The sequence below is a fragment of the Furipterus horrens genome, unplaced genomic scaffold (genome assembly GCF_987537825.1).
Source record: "Furipterus horrens unplaced genomic scaffold, mFurHor1.1.pri manual_scaffold_3, whole genome shotgun sequence".
Taxonomy (NCBI): Eukaryota; Metazoa; Chordata; class Mammalia; order Chiroptera; family Furipteridae; genus Furipterus; species Furipterus horrens.
The window spans coordinates 29,386,582-29,408,890 of NW_028327173.1; the positions used below are offsets into that span (position 1 = coordinate 29,386,582).

Sequence of the window (22,309 nt, forward strand, 5' to 3'; positions counted from 1 at the left end):
AGGTGTCTGAAGAGGTTTTGGAGAGTATGGGATGGTCCCTGTCTGATCCAGGCTCTCTGTTTGGAAGGGGGTGGAGCTGTGGGCCTGAAGGAGCCCCTCCTGCCCCTGAAACACAGTACCTAGAAGACAAAATGCTGACTTCCCATGTTGGTCTGTGTAACCTTGACCAGCTCTGGGCTTGGCAGAAAGGAGTGGAGTGGGAGGCCTTACAGGTGCCTGGGCATGGGGCCAGAGGAAAAGAGCCCAGACTGTGATTAGCCGGCCACCCCACACTGCCCTGCCCCCTGGCCTCCTGTGTTGGTCAGGAAAGCCTGGTATGTGTAGGAGTGACCGGTGCTTTGGGCTGTGGCCACTTACCCTAAGCTGGGCTCTTCAGGGGAGTGGCTGAGGGCTGCCTAGGGCAATCTGGCTCAGGTGAGGGGTTGGTGCACCTCTAAAGGGAGCTCAGGCCTGCAGGTTTGTCCCATCCCACCTTGCTCCACACCAGGGCCAGCTGCCCACACACTCAGCTCCACTGGAGCCTCTAGGAGCGCCCCTGATCGTGGCCTTGGCACCCAGCTCCCCAGAAGGAGTCCCTACTGCCCTATGATACCCATGCGGCTGCTCAGCAGCACAGGCTGGCTGGGGGTGAGCCCATCCTGGACTGTGAGGAGCGCAGAGCCTGCCGCCCAGCGTTCCTGTCTGAGTGGTAATTGAAGCCATTAGCGAGCCAGCCTCTCCCTCGCTGGGTAATGGCAGGAAAAGCTCTTCTCACTCCGCACTCTTGAGGCGGCTGAATCACTCCCCCTCCAACCCACCCCGCTGCCACCACTGAGACAGGGAATCTGACATTTTCCCTCTTGAGGGAGGGGGAGCAGAGGGGGAGGGGAGGCAGGCCTTGTTTCTTGGCCTTTCCCTCCAGGGGGTTGGGAACGTGAGGTTCTCAGAGCTCAGTCTGGAGGTCACAGATTTATCTGGGCCAGTGGGTTCCAGGCCAGGCAGGACAGTGGTCAGGAAAGCCCCAGAGGAGGCCAGACAGCAGAAGTGTGGCAGGGCAAGTGGTAACTTGGGTAGGTTCTGGGAGGGCCAAGGAGGAGGAAGAGATAGAGGGTGGACAGGCTGAGGTGCAGGGATGAGTCGCTTCTACCTTTGTCTTGGGGGGGGCCTGGCTCTGAGGTCTCTGGGTGCAGGTGGCAGCGTTTGCCTTGTGGTCATGGATACAGCAGATGATTCTGTGGTTGTGGGTGCCCTGTATGCTGTGCGTAAGGCAGTGTGTGTGCTGCAGTGTGTATAGCAGGTGTGTGCCTTACAGGCTGTATATGCAGCAGGGGATGTGCAGCAGACTGTGTGTGTATGTGTGTGCGCGCGCGCACGAGTGCGCATCAGGCATTATGTGGGGGTGTGGTGTACACAGCAGGTGGTGTACTTCGTGCAGCAGGTGGTATCCATCGTGGTGTGTGTGCGTGTGTGTGTGTGTGCATCAGACGGTGTGGGGAGTGTGGTGTGTACAGCAGATGGTGTACATCACTCAGGGTATGCATATGCATGCATATTAGACGATGTGTACGTGGGGTGAGGTGCATACACAAGGTGTTCTGCATGTACAGCAAGCAGCCCGAGCAGAATGTGTTGTCAGCCTGGTGCTGTGGGAGGTCAGAGACACTGGGTCTGGGCTCATGGTCTCTGGGCCCCCACAGGATCCTTGCTCAGAGCTGTCGGTCAGCTGGCACAGCTGGACAGAGATGAACGTGGGATGGAGTGGCTGGTCTGACCTTCTTAGTGCCTGTGATGACGTCTCAGCATTTCCTCTTCAGCCAGGTCAGGAGGGAGGGTGTACCAGACAGGGATCCTGCCCAGACCTTGGTACCCCCTCCGTTCCCTCTCCCTTCTCCCCACCAAGCCCAGGTGCCTTTTACCTGTTCCCGCCTGGCCTTGGTGTCTGCTGGCAGACCAAGAACATACCACTCATGCCGTATGGGCCCAGAAATCCAGGTGCCTGCGCAGAGTGCCTGGTAATTCCTACCTGGAGGCAGGCTCTTAGGGCCAACTATCAGGCAGTGTGGGCTAGTGACTGGGGTGGGGAGCCGTCAGTGCTGGGCCTGACCCCTGGGTTCTGCCCTGACTCTGATCCTGGCTTGCTTTGGGACCTGTGGGGTGATGAAGAACCTCTTGAACTCCCCTTCACCCCCCCCCCCACCCCCCACACATAATCCCTTTGCAGACAGCCCTGGCGACATGAGGGCTGATGAGCAACATATGCCCCTGTCCTGAGCTATCCTGGGCTGGGCTGGATCTGGAGCTGAGATGGGAAGGGAGCTTGTGTTTCCCCAGGGAGTCAGTTCCCCCTGCCCCTGGCCCAGGCCTGACTGGGTGAAGGGCTTCCACAGGCAGAGGATGACTTCCCATGTGGCAAGGACATGTCCCCTTCCTTTTGCCTGCACTTGTATCTGGGTGACAGGCTGGTTTGTGGAAGCGGGGCCCGTCACCTCACTGATTTGCAGCCACAGGAGACCTAGAACTCAGGCCAGCTTCTGCCCCTTCCCTTGCAGCTGAGGCCTGAGTTGCATGCTTCTGGGTCCAGTGACTGTGGTCTCTGTGATTTGTCCCTCCACCGCCCCGCCCCCGCATCACGACTACAGCAGCATTGGAGACCCTGCAGATATGAGACTGCATCCATTTCTTGGAGAGTTCTGTGCCCCCGGCATGGGGTTGGGAAAGATGTCAGGTAGGTGGGCACTGCTAGGAGGTCCTTGAAGGTCAGACTCTGAATTTCTTGGTCCCTGGACTCCCCCATTTTTTTCTAGTTCTGATCTGCCTTCAAGGGCCCAAGAGGACTTTCTGAATTCGTCCTTCTGTGGGGAGAGCAGTACACCTGCCTCTTCTATTAGCTACAGACACACTGGAACCTCCCCTGTGCCCACCATGGCCCCCCTAATCACAGGTGCTTACAAAGCCCTGCTGTGTGTCTGGCCCCCTCGCTTACTTCCCTCTCCCCAGCCTCATGACCACAGTGAAGCTGGCAGCTCTGGGAACAGGTAGCCAAGGTGGAGGTTTTAAATGACCCTGTGTGCGCACATTCTCCATCCTTGGTGAGGTGCCTCTCTGATTGCCAGAGGAAGTCAGGGGAACAACATGGTCAAACGTATGCTTCAGAAAGGTCCCTACGAGTGCAGAGTGGGGTAGAGGAAGACCAGTGAGAGGCTGGCGCAGCCCTGCAGCCCCAGTGACAGGTGGCAATGGGCCAAACCTGAGCATTGTGTTGGAGAGCAAGAGAGAGACTGGGTTACAAGCAGTTCAGAAAGAGCGGTGGCCTGCCTAGCTACCTGTGGGTCTGGGGAGATGGGAGCCTCTGGTTACTGGCTCTGTGGCCTGGTAAGTGGTGGTACTGTTTTCTAAGATTCAGGTATGGGAGGGGACCAGGTTTGCTGGGGCAGGTTGAAGAGTCCTGTTACAAATCTTTGCGTTAGACATGCGCAGGATCCCGTGAAGGCATCCGGGGAGGTGTCAAGGAGTTCTTGTTCAGTCTCCTGGCATGCCAAGAGACATCTGGGGATGGAGTTTTGAAGGTGAAGAAATGGCACATCTCAGGGGCGAGAGGGAGGAAGGGGGCCTGGTGGAGCCCCAGAATCTAACTCTTCATGTTGGGAACAGAGTTTACATAGGAATCTGGTGAGGGACCGGAGTGGCAGGAGGGGAGACGGGGACTGAGGCCATGGAAGCCAGAGAGAAAAGAGGACATGAAGTAGGAGTGGTCAGTGGGGTGGGTGCTGCCCAGAGGTCAGGCAAGATGACGCTGAAAGTGTCCTTTGGGTTTATCTCCATGGAGTTATGGTTGACCTTGGGGCGCATGCTGGCAGGAAGCAGTTGGGGGGAGGGAGTGGCAGCTGGGCTGCAGGGGCCTGAGCAGGGAGTGGGAGAGGCTGTCAGTGGTCTGGAGTGACTGGGCCTGAACCTGATGGGGTGGAGGGGACTGTAAATGGATCAAAAGAATCTTCCTGAAGTAGGATGGAGGTGGGGAACCCCAAGAAAAAGAGTCTAACTCAGGCCAGCGCCCGAAAGCCAGAGTGTATGTAGGGTGTGTGCCCAGGAGGTGGCCCCTGGGGCCACTCGGGTCTGTGTGGTGGGGATGCTCATCCAGCAGCTTGAGCAGGGCTGTGTGAAATGCCAGGGAAGCCCTGGGTTGAGAGTGTGGACTGGGAGGGGGAGGCCACTGCTGCCGGCAGGCCCCAAACAGCTCAGATTCAAAAACAAAACAGGCTTTTAAGATGCCAAGTTTGATGAAATCTGAGTGCTAGAAGAGGTGGGAGTTTTCTCTTGGAAAAAGCTGAAAATCGAGACTGAAAGCTGCAAAGGGAGACGGACTCAGGGCTTCCCAGGCCCCCCTCACTTCCTGGAAGCTGGGGGTGGGCTGGCTCTTGGGAGAGAGTAGGATCTTGCAGGTCTAGGGAGGCCTTTTGACTTCCTGGGGGAGGTCTTGGCCTGCTGCTGCTGAGGACAGCGCTGCCTCAGGAACAGCGCCTGAGGTGGCCTTGGTTTCCTCAGAGTGCAGGACTTCTGGGGGAAGCCAGCAGCTGCCCACAAAGTTCCATCGTGTGTCTTGACGTGTCATTGTGTTGTCCATGTCTCTGTCCCGTGTGTCTTCATGTGTACGTGTCTGCACACATGTGACTGGCTGCATGTCTCCACATGCATGTCCCCATATGCATGTCTGTGTGCACTACTTCTGGATCTGCTTGCATGAGTCTGTTCCCACAGGTGGTTGTCACTGCAGGTGCCCTTCCACATGCACATGTAGCTTTCTGTTTTCGCACCTGTCTTTTTCACCGTGTATATCTGTGATTGTACATGTTTTTTGGTGTCTGTGTGTTCAGAGACAAGGAGAGACCAGGCCCAACACTCCCACACAGGGAGGAGGTCAGGCTTACAGACAGTGCCACCCAGGAAGCCTACGTATGTGCGTGCCAGTGTGTGCCTGCATGTGCACAGAGATGCCAAGAAGCTGGGTAAACCAAGGGGAGGCGGCCGTGCTGACAGACGGTGCTGCCCACCCCGAGACCCTGCGAGGCGTCTCCATCTGTCAGCCTTCCTGGAGACTCCGCCTCAGGCATCTCAGGCTCAGCACGACAAAGAGACCTGTGTGTGCTTTGTAGGGGGCCTCAGCAGCCTCCCTCCCCCAACCATTACAGCCAACCTAAGCGGATCCCCAGTCTACCCCCACCCTCATCTCATCTATCAGGACCCCAGCATTTTCCTTAGCTTCAGCCAGACTCCCTTTCCCACCCTCCCACAGCCTTTACTCAGGCAGTCCCTCCCTCCCTCCCCCCAGAAAGCTCTCCCTGCCTCCCATGCTCAAGTGTTCTAGTCTTAACGTCTTCTCCCTCCTCCAGGAAGCCACCTAGGTAGCAGGTGAGCTGTGGAGTGGAACTTATCCACTCCACCGCTACTGGGAGACCTCAGCCTAGTTACTGCGCCTTTCTGGTCCTTAAGCTTCCAACACTCCAGCGCACTACACACCCTGTCATCTGCCCAGAGGGGACAGCAGGACAGGGGGCAGGTGTCCCTCTGCAGTATCTAAAAGCCAGTCCAGTTTGGAGCAGGAGCCATTCACGCACACACGCGCACCCACCACAGGTACATAGAGGTCTTGTGCACCCTATGTGTGCATATGTGCGTGCAGCTGGAACCCACAAACAGCTGTAGAGTCTTGGGCTCCCGGCACCTCTGACGTCCTCAAAGCCTTCTCCATCCTGTATCAGAGAATAGAGGGACCCAGGCCCCACAAGGGATAGACACTGCAGATGCCCGCCACTGAGGCTGCAGGGGTGGGGGACCTCCTGCTCTCGGTTGAGCACGAAGGACGCCTAGGCGGGAGGGACTTCTGGAGTTGGGAAGTGGGGTACTGGGAGGCGGCGCAGGGGCTCCACCCAGGTGAAGAAGGAAGGGCGGCAGCTGCACGCCGCCGCCGCCGCATGGACACAGGGGCACGCGCAGCGGTGCGCTGTCGTTGCTATAGTTACCGGGTGGCCTGGAAGGGGGAGGGGCCCTTCCTCCATTCCCGCTCCGCAGGACTGGTTTTGAACGGACTTGGCCTGAAGGGTCTGTTCGGATGTTGGAACCTGGTTGCACAGCCTTCCCGTGGGTGGTCACATGTGGGGACTGTCGGGTTCGTTTTGCAGTGACGTGCAGGGGACTGCGGTGGAGTGGCGTTCCCTAGAAGACGGCAGAGGGTGTGGTTTGGGGGGTGGGGCTGAGTCAACCTTGGGGAGGTGAGGCAGAATGGTGGCAGGGTTCCCCCAGGAATGCCCTCACCTCTGCTAGTCCTGCACTGCCCCCCCCCCCCAGCCCTGCCACGCACTTAGTCCCACCATCTGGTCTTATCCTAGCCCCACCTCCCATCAAACTGTGTGACCTTGCGCAGGTTTCTAGATCTTTCTAAGCCTCCATTTGTTCATATACCTCAGGGTTTTGGAAAAGATTAAATCATCTTGTAAAGCATTTTAATTCAGTACTTACAAGGTAGTAAATGTTCCATTAACTCAACCTTTTCTCCTTGTGTCTGGGCCTCAGTTTCCCCAATTGTTAATGGTTTGGAGCAATCATGTGACATTTGCAGGAGGAGTTTGCCCTGGTCTGTAGCCTAAGTGGTTGTCCTGCTGGTCCCTCACCGCAGGACCCAGCTCCTGTGGGTCTTGGGTAGGGAAGGGTAGGGGGCCTGGGTGTAGGGGATAAATGCGCCAGGCAGTGGGGCTGACAGCAGCATGCTCAGTGCTCACCTTGTCCCAGGCACACGGTGGGTGTCAACAGCCGACTGCTGTCCTTGGCTAAGTGTGAATGTGCTGGCGGCACTCAGGTGAGCATAGAAGGAAGAGACAGCAGTGGTCACTCCCGAGGGGCTGGAGTCTCCTGTGAGACACACCTCTCCTTCCTGGGGTGCAGAATGCAGCCTTGTGGGTGCCGCCAAGAAGCCTCCTTGGCACACAGGAATGGCCATGGGTCCTGCTATGTTACAGACAGCTCTTCACCCGTGCCGGTTTTAGGCTCTGGTGGCAGCGCCTGAGGGATCATTTGAGCCAAGGATGGAGCCATTGAGGGCGCGATAATTGAGGGAGGAAAATTAATTGTCCTTAATTTGGCATAAATCCCAAAGACTTTCCCTGTGTTAGGAATTCAGAGTAGATTCCCAGGACACAGGGCTACAGATGTTTGTACTTGTTCCCTTCTCCTTGATCAGTACCTTGCTGGTAGAATTGGGATCAGCTGACTGTTGGACCCTAACTCTGGCAGGCCCTGTCCCCTCTGCACCCTCACCTCTGTTGCTCAGGAGGGCTTAGCGGGTGTTATTGAAAGATCTCAGTCTGGATAGAACTCAACTGGTGCCCTGGTGGGCTAGGATGGCTCTGGCAGTCCTGAGTGGCCCCCAGCTGCTTGGGGGAACAGGGAGGGTGGTAGGGTAGCCCCAGGCCTCAGACCCTGTCTAGGCCTTCCTGTAAAAGCAAGTGGTAGCAGAGCCAATGGAAGCTGTTCCTGTGCTTGGTACACCTCAATTCCTGCCTCATTTCCATCCTCTCTTTTCTTGCCACTGTTTAAATTTTCCTTTTAAAAATCAGAGCTGAGCCCTGGCTGGTGTGGCTCAGTGGATCGGACGCTGGCCTGCAAATGAAAGGTCACTGGTTCAGTTCCCAGTCAGGGCACATGCCTGGGTTGCAGGCTAGGTCCCCATTTGGGGGGGGTGTGAGAGGCAACCGATCAATGTGTCTCTTGCACATCGATGTTTCTCTCCCTCTCTTTCTCGCTCCCTTCCCCTTTCTCTAAAAATAAATAACATCCTTATAAAAAATAAAAATAAAAATTAGAGCTAAAAGTCAGGACTCTGTGGGATCATATGTATAACCACAGAGATGCCTGGGTCATGTTTGGAATTTATAGGACTGCAGATGGGGGAGCGTATGGCCAACTACTGGGAGGCTGGGAGGTGAAGCCATTCTGGGAGTTCTACTGTTCCCCCTCTAACCCCATCTCCTGATGGGACCGCAGTCCCTTTGGGATGTCCCTGGCAGCTGGAGCCTTGGCAGAGAACCCCTGGGGTCTGGCACCAGAGAGAGGGATGTCTTGCCTCTGCCTGCCTGCCAGGGCTCCTCCAGCTTTCTCTCCTGCCTGCCCCTCACCCTCAATCAGTGTCCCTGGGTATCTGAGAGTTTTCAGACAGGACAGCGCTGCTGTCCTTTACGTTCTTCCCTTCTGAGAATGCCACGTGCTTTCTCCCTGGCACAGAAGCCTGACCTCAGTAAATGTCCTTGCATACCAGTCTCGGGCCAGGCCTGCGGGGGTGGGGGGAGGTGCAGAGCCTTGCTAGTCTCCTGGTCTCCCCCACTGTGGAGCCCACTTCCCCACCAGGAGACTGACAGGGAACAGTGTTCCCCTCTCCAGACTGGGTACACATGGCACCACCACTGGTGGAGAGGCCCTTGTGAACTCACACATCTGTGGTTTCCTTCGGGGGGAAGGGCCCCTTGCCAGCCCAAGATTCAACAGGGGGCCTTGGGGCCTGGCCTTGGTCCCTGTCTGCCCCAGTGGCCCAGCCCTTGCTAGTTATAATAATGTCAGCTAATATTCATTGGATGCAGATTCTTTGTCACACTCTCCAGCACTTCACGCATATTACCAGGTATCCTCATGATGACTGTACAAGGTAGGCGCTTGAACCCCATTTTCAGATCAAAACAGAGTCATGGAAAGGATGTGTAACACACCCAAGTTACAGCTAGTCAGTAGTGGAGGAAGGAGTCCTACCTGGTGTACACTAGACTGGACCCTGTGCTCCCAACCCCTCATGCTTCCAAGGGTGGGGAGTGGGCAGCCTTGCCCCCCAGGCCCTTGGGGCTGATGCAACAGTCCATGTGCTGAGGGGGCAGGGGCGTGTCTGTTCCTGCTGACCCGTGGCAGTGACTCCTATGAGCTGGAAGACAGCCGCTAGGAAGGAGTTTTGTCCCATTCCTGTCCCCAGCCCCCATCAACTTTTGGTGTCTTCAGAGCTTTTTAACTTCCTTAGCTTCCACATGCTCAGACGTGGACCCCAGGCCAGAGTCTGGACCCTAGGTTAGGACTGAGTGAGGGGCACTGGTCAGGATCAAAGCTGCAGGAGAGACTGGGTCAGAGTCAGGGATCAGGGGTCGAGGGTGGCTCATTGGTAGGGCGGGATGTTCAGGGTCAGGGCCAGAACCCAGGTTGGGACGTGGGGCTCTGCCACGTGGTGGAGCTGAAGGCTGGATGCAGGCAGTCGTAGGAGCAGACAGAGGGTGTGGGTGCTAGAATCCAGACCCTGAGATCTTGTGGTTCAGGGATCCTGCAGGGTGAGGGTGAGCCTGTGTCAGCTAAGGGCCCCGAGTAGCCCGGTGTCCGGGTGGCACTCTCCACAGTGGCCAGGAGAGCACCACTCCTCATTTTCCCCAGGACCCAGAGAGATAAGTGCTGACATCTTCCGTCTGAGGCATTGCTTCTTGGACCTGGAAACAAACTCGTTGACGGGGCAGGGTGGGCCCCACTGCAGCCCCCAGCCCTGTGAAGGGTCAGCCTGGGCAGTGGCATGCAGGACTCTGCTTAGAGGTCAAGGACCTGGGAGGGAAGAATCTTGAGGATACCAGCCAACCTGGGAATCAGGGGAATCTGCCTACAGAGGAGGAGACATCCTAGCCCTAACATGTACATCTGTTCTTTGTCTGCAGAGGACCAGCTGCCTCCTGGGTTCCCCTCCATTGACATGGGGCCTCAGCTGAAGGTGGTGGAGAAAGCACGCACGGCCACCATGTTGTGCGCAGCAGGCGGGAATCCAGACCCTGAGATCTCATGGTTCAAGGACTTCCTCCCTGTGGATCCCACCACAAGCAACGGGCGCATCAAACAGCTGCGTTCAGGTGAGCAGAGGGCTGCACAGACGGCAGCAGAGGCGGGCGTCCAAACCCAGCACAACCTTCCCTCTTGGCCTGGGTGCCTGGGAGCCACAGGAGACTTTGGCCTGGGGCTGACCCTCCAGGGCTGAGCAGAGGGCTCCCAGGGCATGGGCCAGATCTTGCTCTAGACCCGCCTGGCCCGGGAAGAGAGTGTGGCAGTGAGGGCTCATCATCGGTGGTTCTTTTACCGTCCTGAGATTGTCAGGCTCCAGCCTTTGGGTCAGCTCTGCTTGTCATGGCATGAGTGTCATGCCCAGCCTGGTGTTGGACTCTGCGGAGTTGCTCTATGGGTGTTCATCCTGCACCTTCCCTGCAGCCTGGCCTGAGAGGGGGACCTGGATGGTGCTTCTCTTTGCTTCTCCAGATGACAGGGAAAGAGGCCAAAGATGCCTGATTCATCAGGCTTCAGAAGGCTGGACCTCAGAGCTTGGAACCAGGGGCAGTTGCTACCATCCCTTGGCCACTAGGGCCACCCGTCTCCTCTAGATGTCTCAGTAGAGCCAGCTTGGAGCCCTGAGAGCAAGGATACCATCTTGACCAGGCGGGAGGTGTCGCCCCATTGATCGATCTGCCTGTGAGGCTCCCGCCAGGATAATTGATTCAGTTTTTGCGGGAACGGAGCAGGCGGGAAAGGAGGCTCAGGATCAGCTTAGCTACATTCTGCGTCTGCCGCCAGCATGGCTGGACCAGTAGGCCTTGGTCCAAAGTCCTCCTGCTACCTGTGGGACTGGGGACTCCGACGGGATGGCCAGTGCCAGCCAGAGCCTCTGCTTCCCCCCAGCTGCGAGGTAAAGGTGGGCACGATTCCCTGCTGGCTTCAGAGTCACCCCTGCCTCTCCCGGGGGTGCCAGCCCCTCCCCAGTAGCTCCCACCTGGTGGACACCCGCTTGGTGCCCAGGGGGGAGGGAAAGATGATTTTCCCAGCAGGGACAGGATTCCGTCCGCCTGAGACAGCCTACGAAGTGTTAGCTCATTTAATTTAATTAAAACTCAACAAGATGGAGGCAGCTGTAGCGCAGTTAATTAAAACAGTCATAATCAAGGCAGGAAATAGTCCGGCAGCATTTGCAGCCGTTGCCCAGCGCTGCCCAGCGGCCGGCACGGTTCGGCTCCTCTGTGTTTCCCCACATTCCCCCAGGCAGACTCCCCGAGCAGCCAGATGGTCCTCCCCGCAGGTCTGGCCTCTGCCCCAAATGGCACTGACTGTCCGTGGCAGCAGTTCTGGGAAGGCACGCTGTCTTGCGTGTTCGTTCATCAAGTATTTATGTAGTGCTTGCTGTGTGCCGGGCCCCATGCCACCCATTCACTGCCCTGTGAGTTGGCTCCTGCCCAGTACTCCACCCAGTGCTGCTCAGGCCACCGCCTCCTCATCCTCTCAGCAGCAGGCCACACCCTCCAGGGTCTCCCTGGCTTTTCTCTTCTCTGTCTGCCCTGCAGCCCCTCTTACTCTGCTTGTTCCTCCAGCCGGGAAGCTTGTGAGCCCCGTCCTTGCCCCATGGACAGAGCCTTCCCCTGGGCCTGCTCACCCACTCCTGTAGCTTCAGGTACCCTCTCCACTCCTGCAGCTCCCAGATCTGTCTGTCCAGCCCAGACATCTTGCCTGTGTTCCAGACCAAAATTGTATCTGCCTTCTGGGTGTCACCCAGACCGTGATGAGTGATGGGTCCTTCCCAAACAGCTGTACCCTTCTCCCGCTGACCCTCTCTCAGTGAGTGGCAGCCTTCCAGCCTGAAACCCTGACTCTGCCTCCAGTAAGGAACCACCAACTGCTCTTGATTTCCCACCACCGGGACTCTCAAGTTGGTGCCCTTCTCTCCTTTCATCACTTGCCTTGGCCGTGTCCCAGTTGCTGAACACTGCGCACCCTGCCCAGGCTCTCCCCTTGAATCCATCCTCCAGCAGCCGTCAGAGTTTTCTGCTTGTGCCCCTCTGTGCTCTGACACCCTCATTGCCTACACAGGTGCCTCGTCCCTGAACAAGGCACACAGACTCTTCCTGTATCTTACTCTGCTCACATCTCCAGCTCTGTCTCCTTACATCCCAGCTGCACCACTTATTGGCTCTGTGGCCTCAGTTATTTAACTTCTTTGAGTTTCAGTGTTTTCATCTTTAAGAAGGAGTTGTAGCAAACTCTAAGTGAGACAGTGACAGTCAGAGCTTTATTTTACTGTCTGGCATATGGCGAGGGCTCCAGGAACATGGCTCCTGTTACTTCTAGCCGCTCCCCACTTCCACTGAGCCACCTGATACTTCTCGGCCCTGCGCTCACATTCATGAGAATGGGAAGCCCCACCCTTCTCTGCCCATAGCCTGCTCCTTTAGAACTCATCACACTTTAATTTTTACCATCTGGCCTCAGGCTGATCACTTAGGCTGGGCATTCCTTACAGGGAGGGCCCGTGTCTGGCTTCCCTCTGCAAGGCGCCCCCCAGTGCCTTGCACAAGCCCTGCTATAGGACAGGTATCTTTGAGCCCTTGTTGATGGATTATTTCATGCACATGACCTTTGGACCCTGTACCTGCAGGCACATGGCCAGTCCTGCTTCCCAGATCTGGAAAGACCTCTGTTAGAGATTTTCTGCCCCCGGGCAGCTGTGACCTGAGGGTAATAGGCTCAAAATCCAGCTGTTAGGATGGAACCAGATGGCACCTGAAGGGACTCAATCATCTCACCTCCAGGTGGAGGTAACACACAGGACTCTTCCCCCATCACTGCCTGATCCTGGCCCCTGGCCCTTGATCCCAGTAGCTGCTGCTGCTGTCCTGTTATTACTTCAGAATGTGCTGGGGCTGTTCCAAGCACATTTATAGGGATATCCCTTCATAGAGTGAAATCGGGCCCCCCGAGCACTCGGCTGTTTTACAGGGACTGTCACGGTTTACGCACCACCGACAGTTTACAAAGCGCTTTCCTGCCTGTGGCTGCACTGGATTCTTCTGCAGCCCTGAGAAGTAGGACAGGCTGTGCTTATCATGCCCACCTCACAGCTGAGTTGAGGGAGTCACCTGGGGTCACACGGGAGGTGCAAGGCCAGGGAGCTCCCCTGTGAGGCCCCCCAGGAACCTTCTAATATCGTATGTGCAGAACATGGGGCTTGGAGAATGGCTGGACCCTGCTAGGGCTGCAGTGCTCCACAGTTCCATTCTGTCCAGACTTCAGGTGTACCCCCCCCCCCAACCGCCAGTGCCCCAAACTCCTCAGGCATCTCTGAGCCGAGCCACAGCATGTGTCGCCGGGGTGTGGCCTAGAGCAGTGCTGGGTGGGAGGGCAGCTGGTGGCATGTGCCCAGGTGTGAGCTCTGCTCGACAGGCACGTCCTTCACTGAAGTGGTGTGACCTGCTGCGACAACACGAGCCCCTTGGAGAATTTGAATTTAGAGCCAGGGTGGGCCCAGGAGGCATGGGACAGGCGCAGGGAGAGTGGAAGTTGAGTCAGGAGCAGGCAGTGTCGCTGTAGCAGTGAATGGGGACTCGTCTCTTCAATGGGGCTCTGTTGGCCCTGTGGCCCCGAGGAGACCTGTGCTCCCCTCATCCCGGGAACCTGAGTGTGTGGCTGCTGTTCCAGTCCCAGTTTACGCATCGAGGACAAGGCAACGCCCATAGAGCAGTCTCCTTCCATACCCCCAGCACCTGAGCCTAGACTGCAGAGCCTGGAGCAGAGAAGCCAACATCGGCTGCCAGAGGAAGCCTGCTGACCCCAGCGGATGGGACTCAGAAGGAAGTGAGAGCAGTCCCTGGAGTGGGCCACTCGGCTGGCCAGCCCCAGCTCTGACGGGAAGAGCCTGTCCCCTAGCTCTGCCCTGCCATCCTCTGGGTCTGCCAGGAGGACATGCTGTTGGCATGTGGTCACATTTTCCCTTTGGCCTGAGAGCGCTAGCACCTCTCATGGGCAGTACTGACTCCCTGGTTCCCTCCAGTCTCTTGCAGCCACCTTGTGAAATGGAAAAGGCGAATTCTTACTTCAGTTTGATGGGGAAATGGCTATTCTGAGATGTCCAAAGTCTCATCATGCAGCAGGTTTGGTTTTAGAACAGCTGAGGCCAGAAGCTGGGTGTCCCAGACCTGAGCCACTTACACTGCCACCCCCTCCCCAGGTCAGGCCAGGACTCAGGAGATCAGTGGTTGTCAACGTTATGGTCTCAGGATCTCTGCTTGTAAATATCAGAGGACCCCCAAAGAGCTTTTGTTTTAGGTTTTATCTATCAATATTTACTATATTAGGTATTAAGACTAAGAATATCTTAAATATTATTAATCTACTTTAAAGTAACTTAAAACTCTGTAACACATTAATGAAAAACAATCATTTTCTAAAACAAAACATTTAGTGAAAAAAGAGCAATGTTGTTTTACACTTTTACAAATCTTTGTAAATTTTGGGCTTAATAGAAGACAGCTAGATCCTCATGTCTGCTTCTGCATTCAGTCTGTGCGATATCACGCATCATGGACCCTCTGGGAAACCCCACTGTATGTTTATGAGAGAACAAGCATGAAAAAGGCAAATCATTTCTTAGTCTGATGAAAATTGTTTTGACCTTGTGGACCCTCTGAAAGGGTCTTGCAGACACTAAAGGTCCCTGGACTGGGTTTGGAGGATCATGGTGATGATGGTTCTTTCTAGACAGTCTCTCTGCAGCCCCTCACATACACACACCAGGTCCCAACAAGCTGCCTTATCCTTCTCTCTAGTCTCTGTGTCTGCAGGAGGCCACCTAGTCCAGTGGGAAGGCCATGCGCCAGAGCAGCTAGGCCAGTTCCTGCTACTTCACTCAGAAAGCTGTGTGCCCCTGGGCTTTGGTCACTGAGTGTTCCTCAGCCTCTGTTTCCTCATTTGTTCTTGGAGATGGATCGTTCCTCCTGGGCAGGTGCCATCGGGTTCAATGGGATAGTGATCAGTGTTTGTCTCTTGGCACACTTCCCTCCCCAGAAGTGGACAGAGAGGAGCAGGGCAGACTGTGTTGGGCCTGAGGCCGTGCCCGCCCCAAGCTCCTCACTGCTCTGGATGAGGTGGTGGTGGAGGAGAGGTCTGAGCACAGCCTCAGAGGAGGCCCCCCACTGGGAAGGGAGTCTGCTCAGATCTCACGCTAGCTCTGCACCAGGCATTTGGAGGGAGAGCACTTTGCCCTCTTGCCTGCTGCTCCCCAGGATTACAAAGCACTGAACAGACAAGGGGCGGGCATTGGCCTCTGGCTCTCGCCTCAGGTTGGGGAGAAGCTCAGTAATCAGTTTTTAGCAGAGTGGAGTGGTCTTTATAGGGTGGACTCAGCCTCCTCGTGCAGCAGGTGGGCTGGTGTCAGGGAAACCCGGTCTGGGGGTCACCTGTGGCATGCCCTTTTGGCCCTTTCTTCTGTCTGCTTAAATGCCCTGGTTTGTTTGGTAAGTGCTTTGTTTTGAAATTACCCACCAGTGGATTTGGGTGGCTCTGAGGGGTGGGGTTGCTTCCTCTTTTCTTCACTTCCCCCCTCCATTGGCCTCAGTTAGTGGGGTCTGCAGGAGCCCTGACCCCCCGACTCACCGTCCTGATGCCCATCACCCCCCACCCTGCTGAGCCCTCCCCCTTGTCCCTCCTCAGAGTAGCGCCAGCACCTGGGCACACAACTGCATCCACACCCAGCCTGGTGCTTGCACGCACATAACCTGCGTCGGCCTAACTCAGACCGAGATTTCTCCGTGTATTTAAGGCCCTTTTCTCGTGTTTTATTTTATCTGATTTGGCTTTTTGTGGCTTTCCTTCCTTTTGTACTAATGCTTCTCTCTGATCTTATTTGCATTCAAATTACCTCGCCAGGTGGTTCACCAATTAGAGGTAAGAATGCTGTCTGTGCACCCCACCACGCCACACCTCGCCACTGCCGTCACCACCACTCCATCCCGTCCCGTCCGTCACCTCCCCCATCCCCATCCTGACCGCTCCAGCCTCATCTCCAGCTCTGGCCCCCTCAACACCACCGGCCACTACACACATCCACTCTCGGTCATTCCCTCCTGTGGACTCATTCATTGCAAGTCTGGATTGTGAAGAGACTCAGCTGAGCCCCGCCTTGGGGACTGCCAGCCCTATTGCTCAGGCCTTCTCGGCCAGCCCCACAGAAGGGACCCGATGGCTCCTGCAGTGAAGCCAAGCCCTGGTCCCCAAGGCTGGCCATAGAGGGAGAGTCTTCCCGTGAGGTGGGCGAGCATGACTAAGCCTTGCCTTTCCTCTCGAGAACTTGGGGCCCTCAATCATTACTTACCTCCCCTTTAACATCCTGGCCCCATGGTAAAATGAGGACCATCCATAACTGCCTCAGCCCAGCAAACACCAGGAGGAACATGTAGTTGAAACTTCAGTATAGCTGGTCGGAGGACAACTGAGAAATACAGGGTCCTGTGTGACTAGATCCTCTGCCCTGTTAATCCCTGCTGCTTTCATGCAGCAGCCCCGCAGCTTTGGGATTCAAAGCCCAGATTCTGTACTCACCAGGTTCAAGTGTGACTCACTGTGTGACCTTCAGAAAATCGATTTGTCTCTCAGAAGTCTGCTTCCTCCTCTTTAAATTGGGGCCAAAGCCCCACCTCATGGGACTGAGGATTAGAGGAGAAGATAAGGATTTGGGCCGTGCCTGGCACAGCAGACACCCTGTATACGGTTGCTTCTGTACTGTATTCACTCCCATCATTTTCTCCCCACCTCCTAAGTGTCCTTGGGCATATCTAGGCCCTCAGAGTTCAGGGCCAGGGTGGTCTCAGGATAGAAGTCAGGTCTGGGAAGAGCAGCTGCCAGCCTGTGGAGGCTGGTTCCAGATTCGGGGGTTTCTGTGTATAATAGGCTGAGAGTCTGTGTTGGGGCCCCTGACCAGTCCTGGCTGTTGGGACAGGGGATCCTTCTCTCCCAGCAGGGATCTCACCCAGGCACTGCTTCCTGTCGGAGGCACCATCCCCTAGCTGAGCTGAGCTTAGTGCAGCACCCCCTACAAGGGTGTGACGCCCACCTGTTTGAATGTTTTCTGTAACAGCGTTCATCCATCCCATGAACATGAACTACTGGGTGCCCATGGGGCTGCTCTCGCAGGAAAAGGGTATGTGGCACGTGCCCTGGGCCTCACGCTCCCTGATGCCCATTGTAGCCAGGACCACAGAGCAGGCCATCCCTTTGCCTGCATCAGGGCTGAGCCTGAGAAGCCCCTTCCCCATTTCCACCACCCAAGCCCTCCAGTGTTCACAGCACCTCCTGCTGCCCTGGGCCTGGGTGGTGGAAGAGGAGTGTCAGGCGGTGAGGGGCTGCAGCTCAGACCTGTGGTGGTCCTCTCCAGGGGCCTGGGCCATGAGAGCATGGCTTGGAGTTCTTCTGTGGCTCCCGTCAGGTGGGGTCCAGCAGGTTCTCTCTGTGTCCTGGGTGGATGCGACTGCCAGCCAACCTGGACCCTGGGAGGAATGGGCTGTTAGGGTCACTGTAGCTGTTCTGTGCAGGCGGTGTTTACTGTAAGGCTGTGCCCTGTGGGGTTATTAACTGTCCATTGGGCTGTCCTGTGTGGGTGTGATTGTCGGCTTGTTCCAGGGACTCGGTGTTGTGTGCCTCAGGGTGTTACTGTCACAGAGTTTGCCCAGCGAGCTCTCCCAAGCAGTTTATTCAAGTGTTTATTGCCAGGGCTGGGGGAGTGGCCAAGTCATGTGGTTTCACTCCCCACCACCCCTGCCTTCCTCCACCCTCTGTGAGGGTCCTTTCCAGCTGCCCCACCACCACCACCCCAGTCCTGGCTCCTGTCTGTCCGTCTGGGGCCAGAGTAGCCCCTCAGGGCGCTGGCCAGAGTGGGAACTACAGCCTCCATTAGCCTCTTGAATTATGCAGAAGCCGTGGTGGGTCGAAGCACTTTGGGTCGAAGCACTTTAGCAGACCAGGCTGAAGAGAGGAGCCGGAATGGGTGGGGCTGGTGGGGCGGGGGTGGGGTTGGAGGGGCGGATGGGTTGTGTGAGCAGGGGCTGCTGGGCACCAGGCCCCCAAGGCAAGCCCCTTCTTTCCTGTGGGGTTCTGATGGGTGGCAGGTTCCCAGGTCTTACCTGATGAGGGCATTGCATGCTTGCACATCCCAGGCCAGCAGGTCTACAGGCGGCTTCCACCCACATCTGGCTCTGCATGGCCTGGCACAGCCAGGAGCATTAATGGGAATGCTCACTGGCAAACAGGCTTCAAGGGACCGGAGCGTGGTGGACAATAAGTGGAGTTGGGGGCTGGGGGTAGAGCCCCTGGCAGAGCCGACAGGCCCAACTGCCCTTCGGGACAGGGCAGTCTTGTGCTCCAGAGTGCAACCCTTTGTTCCTACCAGGAGGCCACTGGGATAGTTAGTGGGAGCTTCCTGGAAGCAGCGCTGACTCTGGGGTGTGGCTCCGATGTCTGTAATATCTGGTTAACACAAGCCACAAATGCTGTCGAGGTTCTGCCTGTGTTCCAGGCCTGACCTTTATCCTCATGTCCCCACAGGTGCCTTGCAGATTGAGAGCAGTGAGGAGTCGGACCAAGGCAAGTACGAGTGTGTGGCAACCAACTCTGCAGGCACACGCTACTCGGCCCCCGCTAACCTGTATGTGCGAGGTAAGGACTCAGCAGTGCAGTGCCTGGCCCTGTCTCCATGGAGCTGAGCCGCCCCTGCTGGGTGTGGACACACAGGGGCCGCCACGGGTCCCGTCTTTCATTCCGACCTCTTTCTGCAGCCATCATAGCAGCAGCACCTCCCACAGAGCAAGCTCCTGGTGTCCCCCACTACTCTGCCTTCCTTGCAGGCCCTTTGGGAAGCAGCCGCTCTTGGGAGCATTTGTATCTCTTTTAGGTCCTGCCACATGGGCCCAGAGCCCCAAGGGAGTCCAGAGCTTTCCAAGCAGATGTGTGTGTGTAAACCTGTGTATACCTGCCTAGTCTTCCTTGAGTCTGTCCTGCCCTCTATCCGCCTCCCCTCAGCAGGGCAGGCTCCTGGCCCGGTGTGCTTGCCCTCTGGCCAGGTCTGCTTGGGGCCTTCCTGGAGGGGAAGCCAGCTGTGCTCTGTCACCACCCAGGACCCTTTGCAGAGGGTCCAGCTGAGGCAGCCCTGCGGGTGAGCACCTACCATGTTCAAGTGTTCCTTGCTGGGACTAAGTGGGTCATGCATTTTCACAAGTGTAGATACCCAGCAGAGAGGACCTGGGGACTGTTTGGGAGTGTCCAGCCTCTGCTGTGCTCACAGCCCAAGGGCAGCCAAAGCTGGCCACATGCTGCTTCCTGTGAACAGGCTGAGTCTGGTGTGCACGTTGTCCAGGAGGAGCCCTAGAGCCCCTCCCACCCCATACCCTCTGTCCCCTCACTTAGTCGTCCTGCACAGATGGGCGTCATTAAAAGTGAAACTGGCTCCCTCGGGGGACTTGTAAAGGAAAGTGGATGCGACTTCCTTACAGTGATGGTTTCATCACGCTAAGTGCTTAGTACAGCTTCATGAGGGGTGTCCGCCTCCCCATCCAGAGACAGTGCAGGGTGAGGCAGTGGCAGTGGCCTGTCCAGCTCTTTGGGGCCACATGGTCAGACCAGGCAAAGAGAATTAGACCATCACCTGTTTATGATTCTTACAGAAAGGCTGCTCTGTGTCAGGGCACAGCTTACTGAGAGGCTACAGGCTGCCAGCCCATGTGGTGATGGGCACATCATGCTTCAGAGACAGTGGACGATGCTTCATTGGAGTTCTGGGCATGGGGTGGGAGGTCTGCACTACCCCCCTTGTCAGGTATCCTGCTCCTTGAGGCTCACCTGAGCTGTCCCAGGGCCTGTCTTAAGGAACAGCATCAGGGCAGGGAGGCCAGGAGCACGAGAGCCACCCAAAAGGCCAAGATGGGTGTTGTAAATTGCACAGCCTCCTCCCCACACTGCTCCAGACAGAGCTTCTGACAGACATACATAGGGCCTGGCAAGTCCTCTCTGAGAGACAAAACAGCCGGAAAGACCCTCATCAAAGACCTGCCTCTTCCCACCCGGACTGTTCCAAATGCTGGGCAGTCTTGACCAAGCACTTCTTCCAAAAGGTCATAGGGTTGAGAGAGTGGAGGTCCTGGGCCTCAGCAAGAAAGCCATCTTGCCATATTTCTTGGGGCACAGCTGCAGGAGGCCATACAGAGACAGAAGGCCCAGCCCCAAGATGGATGGAGTCCGCATTGTCCTCTTGGCTGGGTGCCTTTCTCTGACATCACCATCACATTGGCCTCAGCCCTGAACCAGGGCAGTGGGTCTCTTTGGAGATGACCTGAGCTTGGCTGCCATAGCTGGCAGCTAGAGCATGGACCAGGGAGCTCTGACCTCAGCCCCTTGGAGCCTCCCTGTCTGTGGGCCCCACTGTGCATGCCTGGCTCCTGCCATCGCCCATCCCCCACCCCAATCAGGTCTTCCTGAATTGCCTTCTTGACCAGTTCCCATAGGCCTTTTGGGCAGGGAATGTGGGGTTCCTTTAGTTCAAACCCCACTCAGCCCAGGACCCTAAAACAGGCAGTTTCAGCCTGGTTTCAGTTCTCTCTGCCTCTCTCTGTGGGCCCTGGTATCTCAGGGCCTGTCCCCAGGTCCTACCTGAACCCGTGCCTGTTCTGTTTTGCTGGGAGCAACCTGCCCTTTAGCCCCAGGACAGGCCCGGCTGTCCAGATGGTAGACACCTGGAAAGCCCTGCTCCTAGGATCCTTGCCTCTGACCTTTCTCCCACCCTCACCTCAGTCCTGGCACAGCCCCTGCTTTCTGCCCCAGCAGTGTCGAGGGCCCATCAGCCTCAACTCCTCTAGGACAGCCTCTGCTGTGCTAGCCACCAGCTCTGTATCCTGAACTCTGCTTGTGAATGGGCTGCCCATAGAGAACTCCCTGCACCCCGCAGTGCTGGCCTGCCTGATGGTCTGTGCCCACACACGTCTTAGCAGAGCGACTGCCTGTTACCCTCCAGGCCGGAGGGAGGCCCCTGCTGGGCACCAGCTATCAGGACCTAAGCTTCAGCATCCAGACCAGTGTGGACTCTAGCCCAGGGTTTCTCAGCCTTGACACTTGACACTTGACATTTCAGGCTGAGTAACTTAGTTGTGTGGGATTGTCCTTGTATTGTAGTAGGATGTTTAGCAGCATCCCTGGCCCACTAGATGCCAGTAATACCCCCTAGTCATGGCAACCCAGAATGTCTCCAGACCTTCCCCAGTGTCACCTGGAGGAATCCCTCCACTTGAGAACTGCTCTGAATGGACAGTGTCCCATGGGTCATCATCTCTATCCATCTCTGACTCTTGTCCACTAAGCTCGAGGCTGTGGACAAGATTCAGCTTCAGCTTCAGTGTCTGCCTCTCATCCTTCCTCTTGTCCCCTAGACTCTGAGGGTTCCCACTACCTCTCTGGGGTTCTGCGCTTGCTGCTTTTAATGGGACAGCGAATGTAAAGCTCCCGCTGTGGCGCCAGGCTCACAGGAAGTGCTTGGCAGTCAGTAGCTGCTGCTATCAGGATAGCACTGTTGTGGGATAGATGCATCACCCAGTTACTCCGACTGCTCACAGTTGCCCACAGCTCCACCCACGGTCTGGCAGGCCCAGGCGTGCCTGGTGGACCAGACTCTCATTATCTGACTGCCCCCGCCTCCAGTGACTCATTCCTTCCGTCCACAGTGTTTCTCTCCTCCAGCTCTCAGGATGTGCTGCTGCCAGGGGCCAGGGCAAGGCCACAACCTCTGCAGAACCTGCCCTACCTGCCCCCGACTTTCCCCTTCTCGGCAGGGAGCTGGCCACTAAGCCACAGCTGTCTCTAAACAGGGCGATGTCTTCACAGCCTTTCTCCCCACAGGTGCCCAGACCAGCTCCGCACACTGTGGTGCCGTGCAGCGTGGGGCTTCCTCAAAGTGGTGGGGTTCTAGTGGCTCGTGTGCCTGGGGGTGTGTGGGCTGGGTGGGCCTTGACCCCAGAGCTCAGCTCTCAGGGTCTGTCTGAGCTGTGGGGTGTGCGTGAGGCATGGGGGCCAACCTGTGCCCCTCTTCACCCCTCCGTGTCCCGCCCTTGGCGTCCCAGCACCTGCCCAGGGGACTCAGCCCTGTCCACCGTGTCCTCCATGAGTCCTGAGTCTTTTGTGAGCGGCGTGGTCCGCACGCACCTGTGTGCACGTGTGTGTGCGTGGGGCCCAAGAGTCCTGTCTCGTTTCCGTGCTGTGTGGGCAGATGGAGGTTGGCCTGTTTTTACTCTCTCTGTGTTTCTCCTTGTCTTTTTTTTATTCCCTTCTCATCTTCATCGCACTCTGCCATCAACCCAAACTCTCATCTCTCAGATCAGCGAGAAGGTTGGTCCTTTTCACTTCTTATCCATCTACAGTTCGCCCATCGATGGGATGCTCCCGTCAGTAGGGACCAGTGGGCGCGGCCAGCTTCCTCGGGCTCGCT

General features: G+C 56.7%; 1 protein-coding gene and 1 long non-coding RNA gene across 4 annotated transcripts in view; one reads left to right on the forward strand and one right to left on the reverse strand.

The window, feature by feature from the left end:
* The window catches only part of PTPRF (protein tyrosine phosphatase receptor type F), an 84,256-nt gene that overhangs the window by 25,914 nt on the left and 36,033 nt on the right, over positions 1–22,309 (forward strand). For all 3 annotated transcript variants that reach the window (XM_090269279.1, XM_090269281.1, XM_090269280.1), the window contains exons 6-7: positions 9,702–9,890; positions 18,388–18,498. In XM_090269279.1, the coding sequence (XP_090125405.1) occupies positions 9,702–9,890; positions 18,388–18,498 (300 nt within the window). The remainder of the gene's footprint in view (positions 1–9,701; positions 9,891–18,387; positions 18,499–22,309) is intronic.
* Positions 14,244–16,327, reverse strand: LOC150014753 (uncharacterized). The gene is made up of 2 exons (XR_016509690.1): positions 16,163–16,327; positions 14,244–14,394 (listed from the first exon to the last, which is right to left on the reverse strand). It is a non-coding gene; the product is annotated as an uncharacterized LOC150014753 (long non-coding RNA).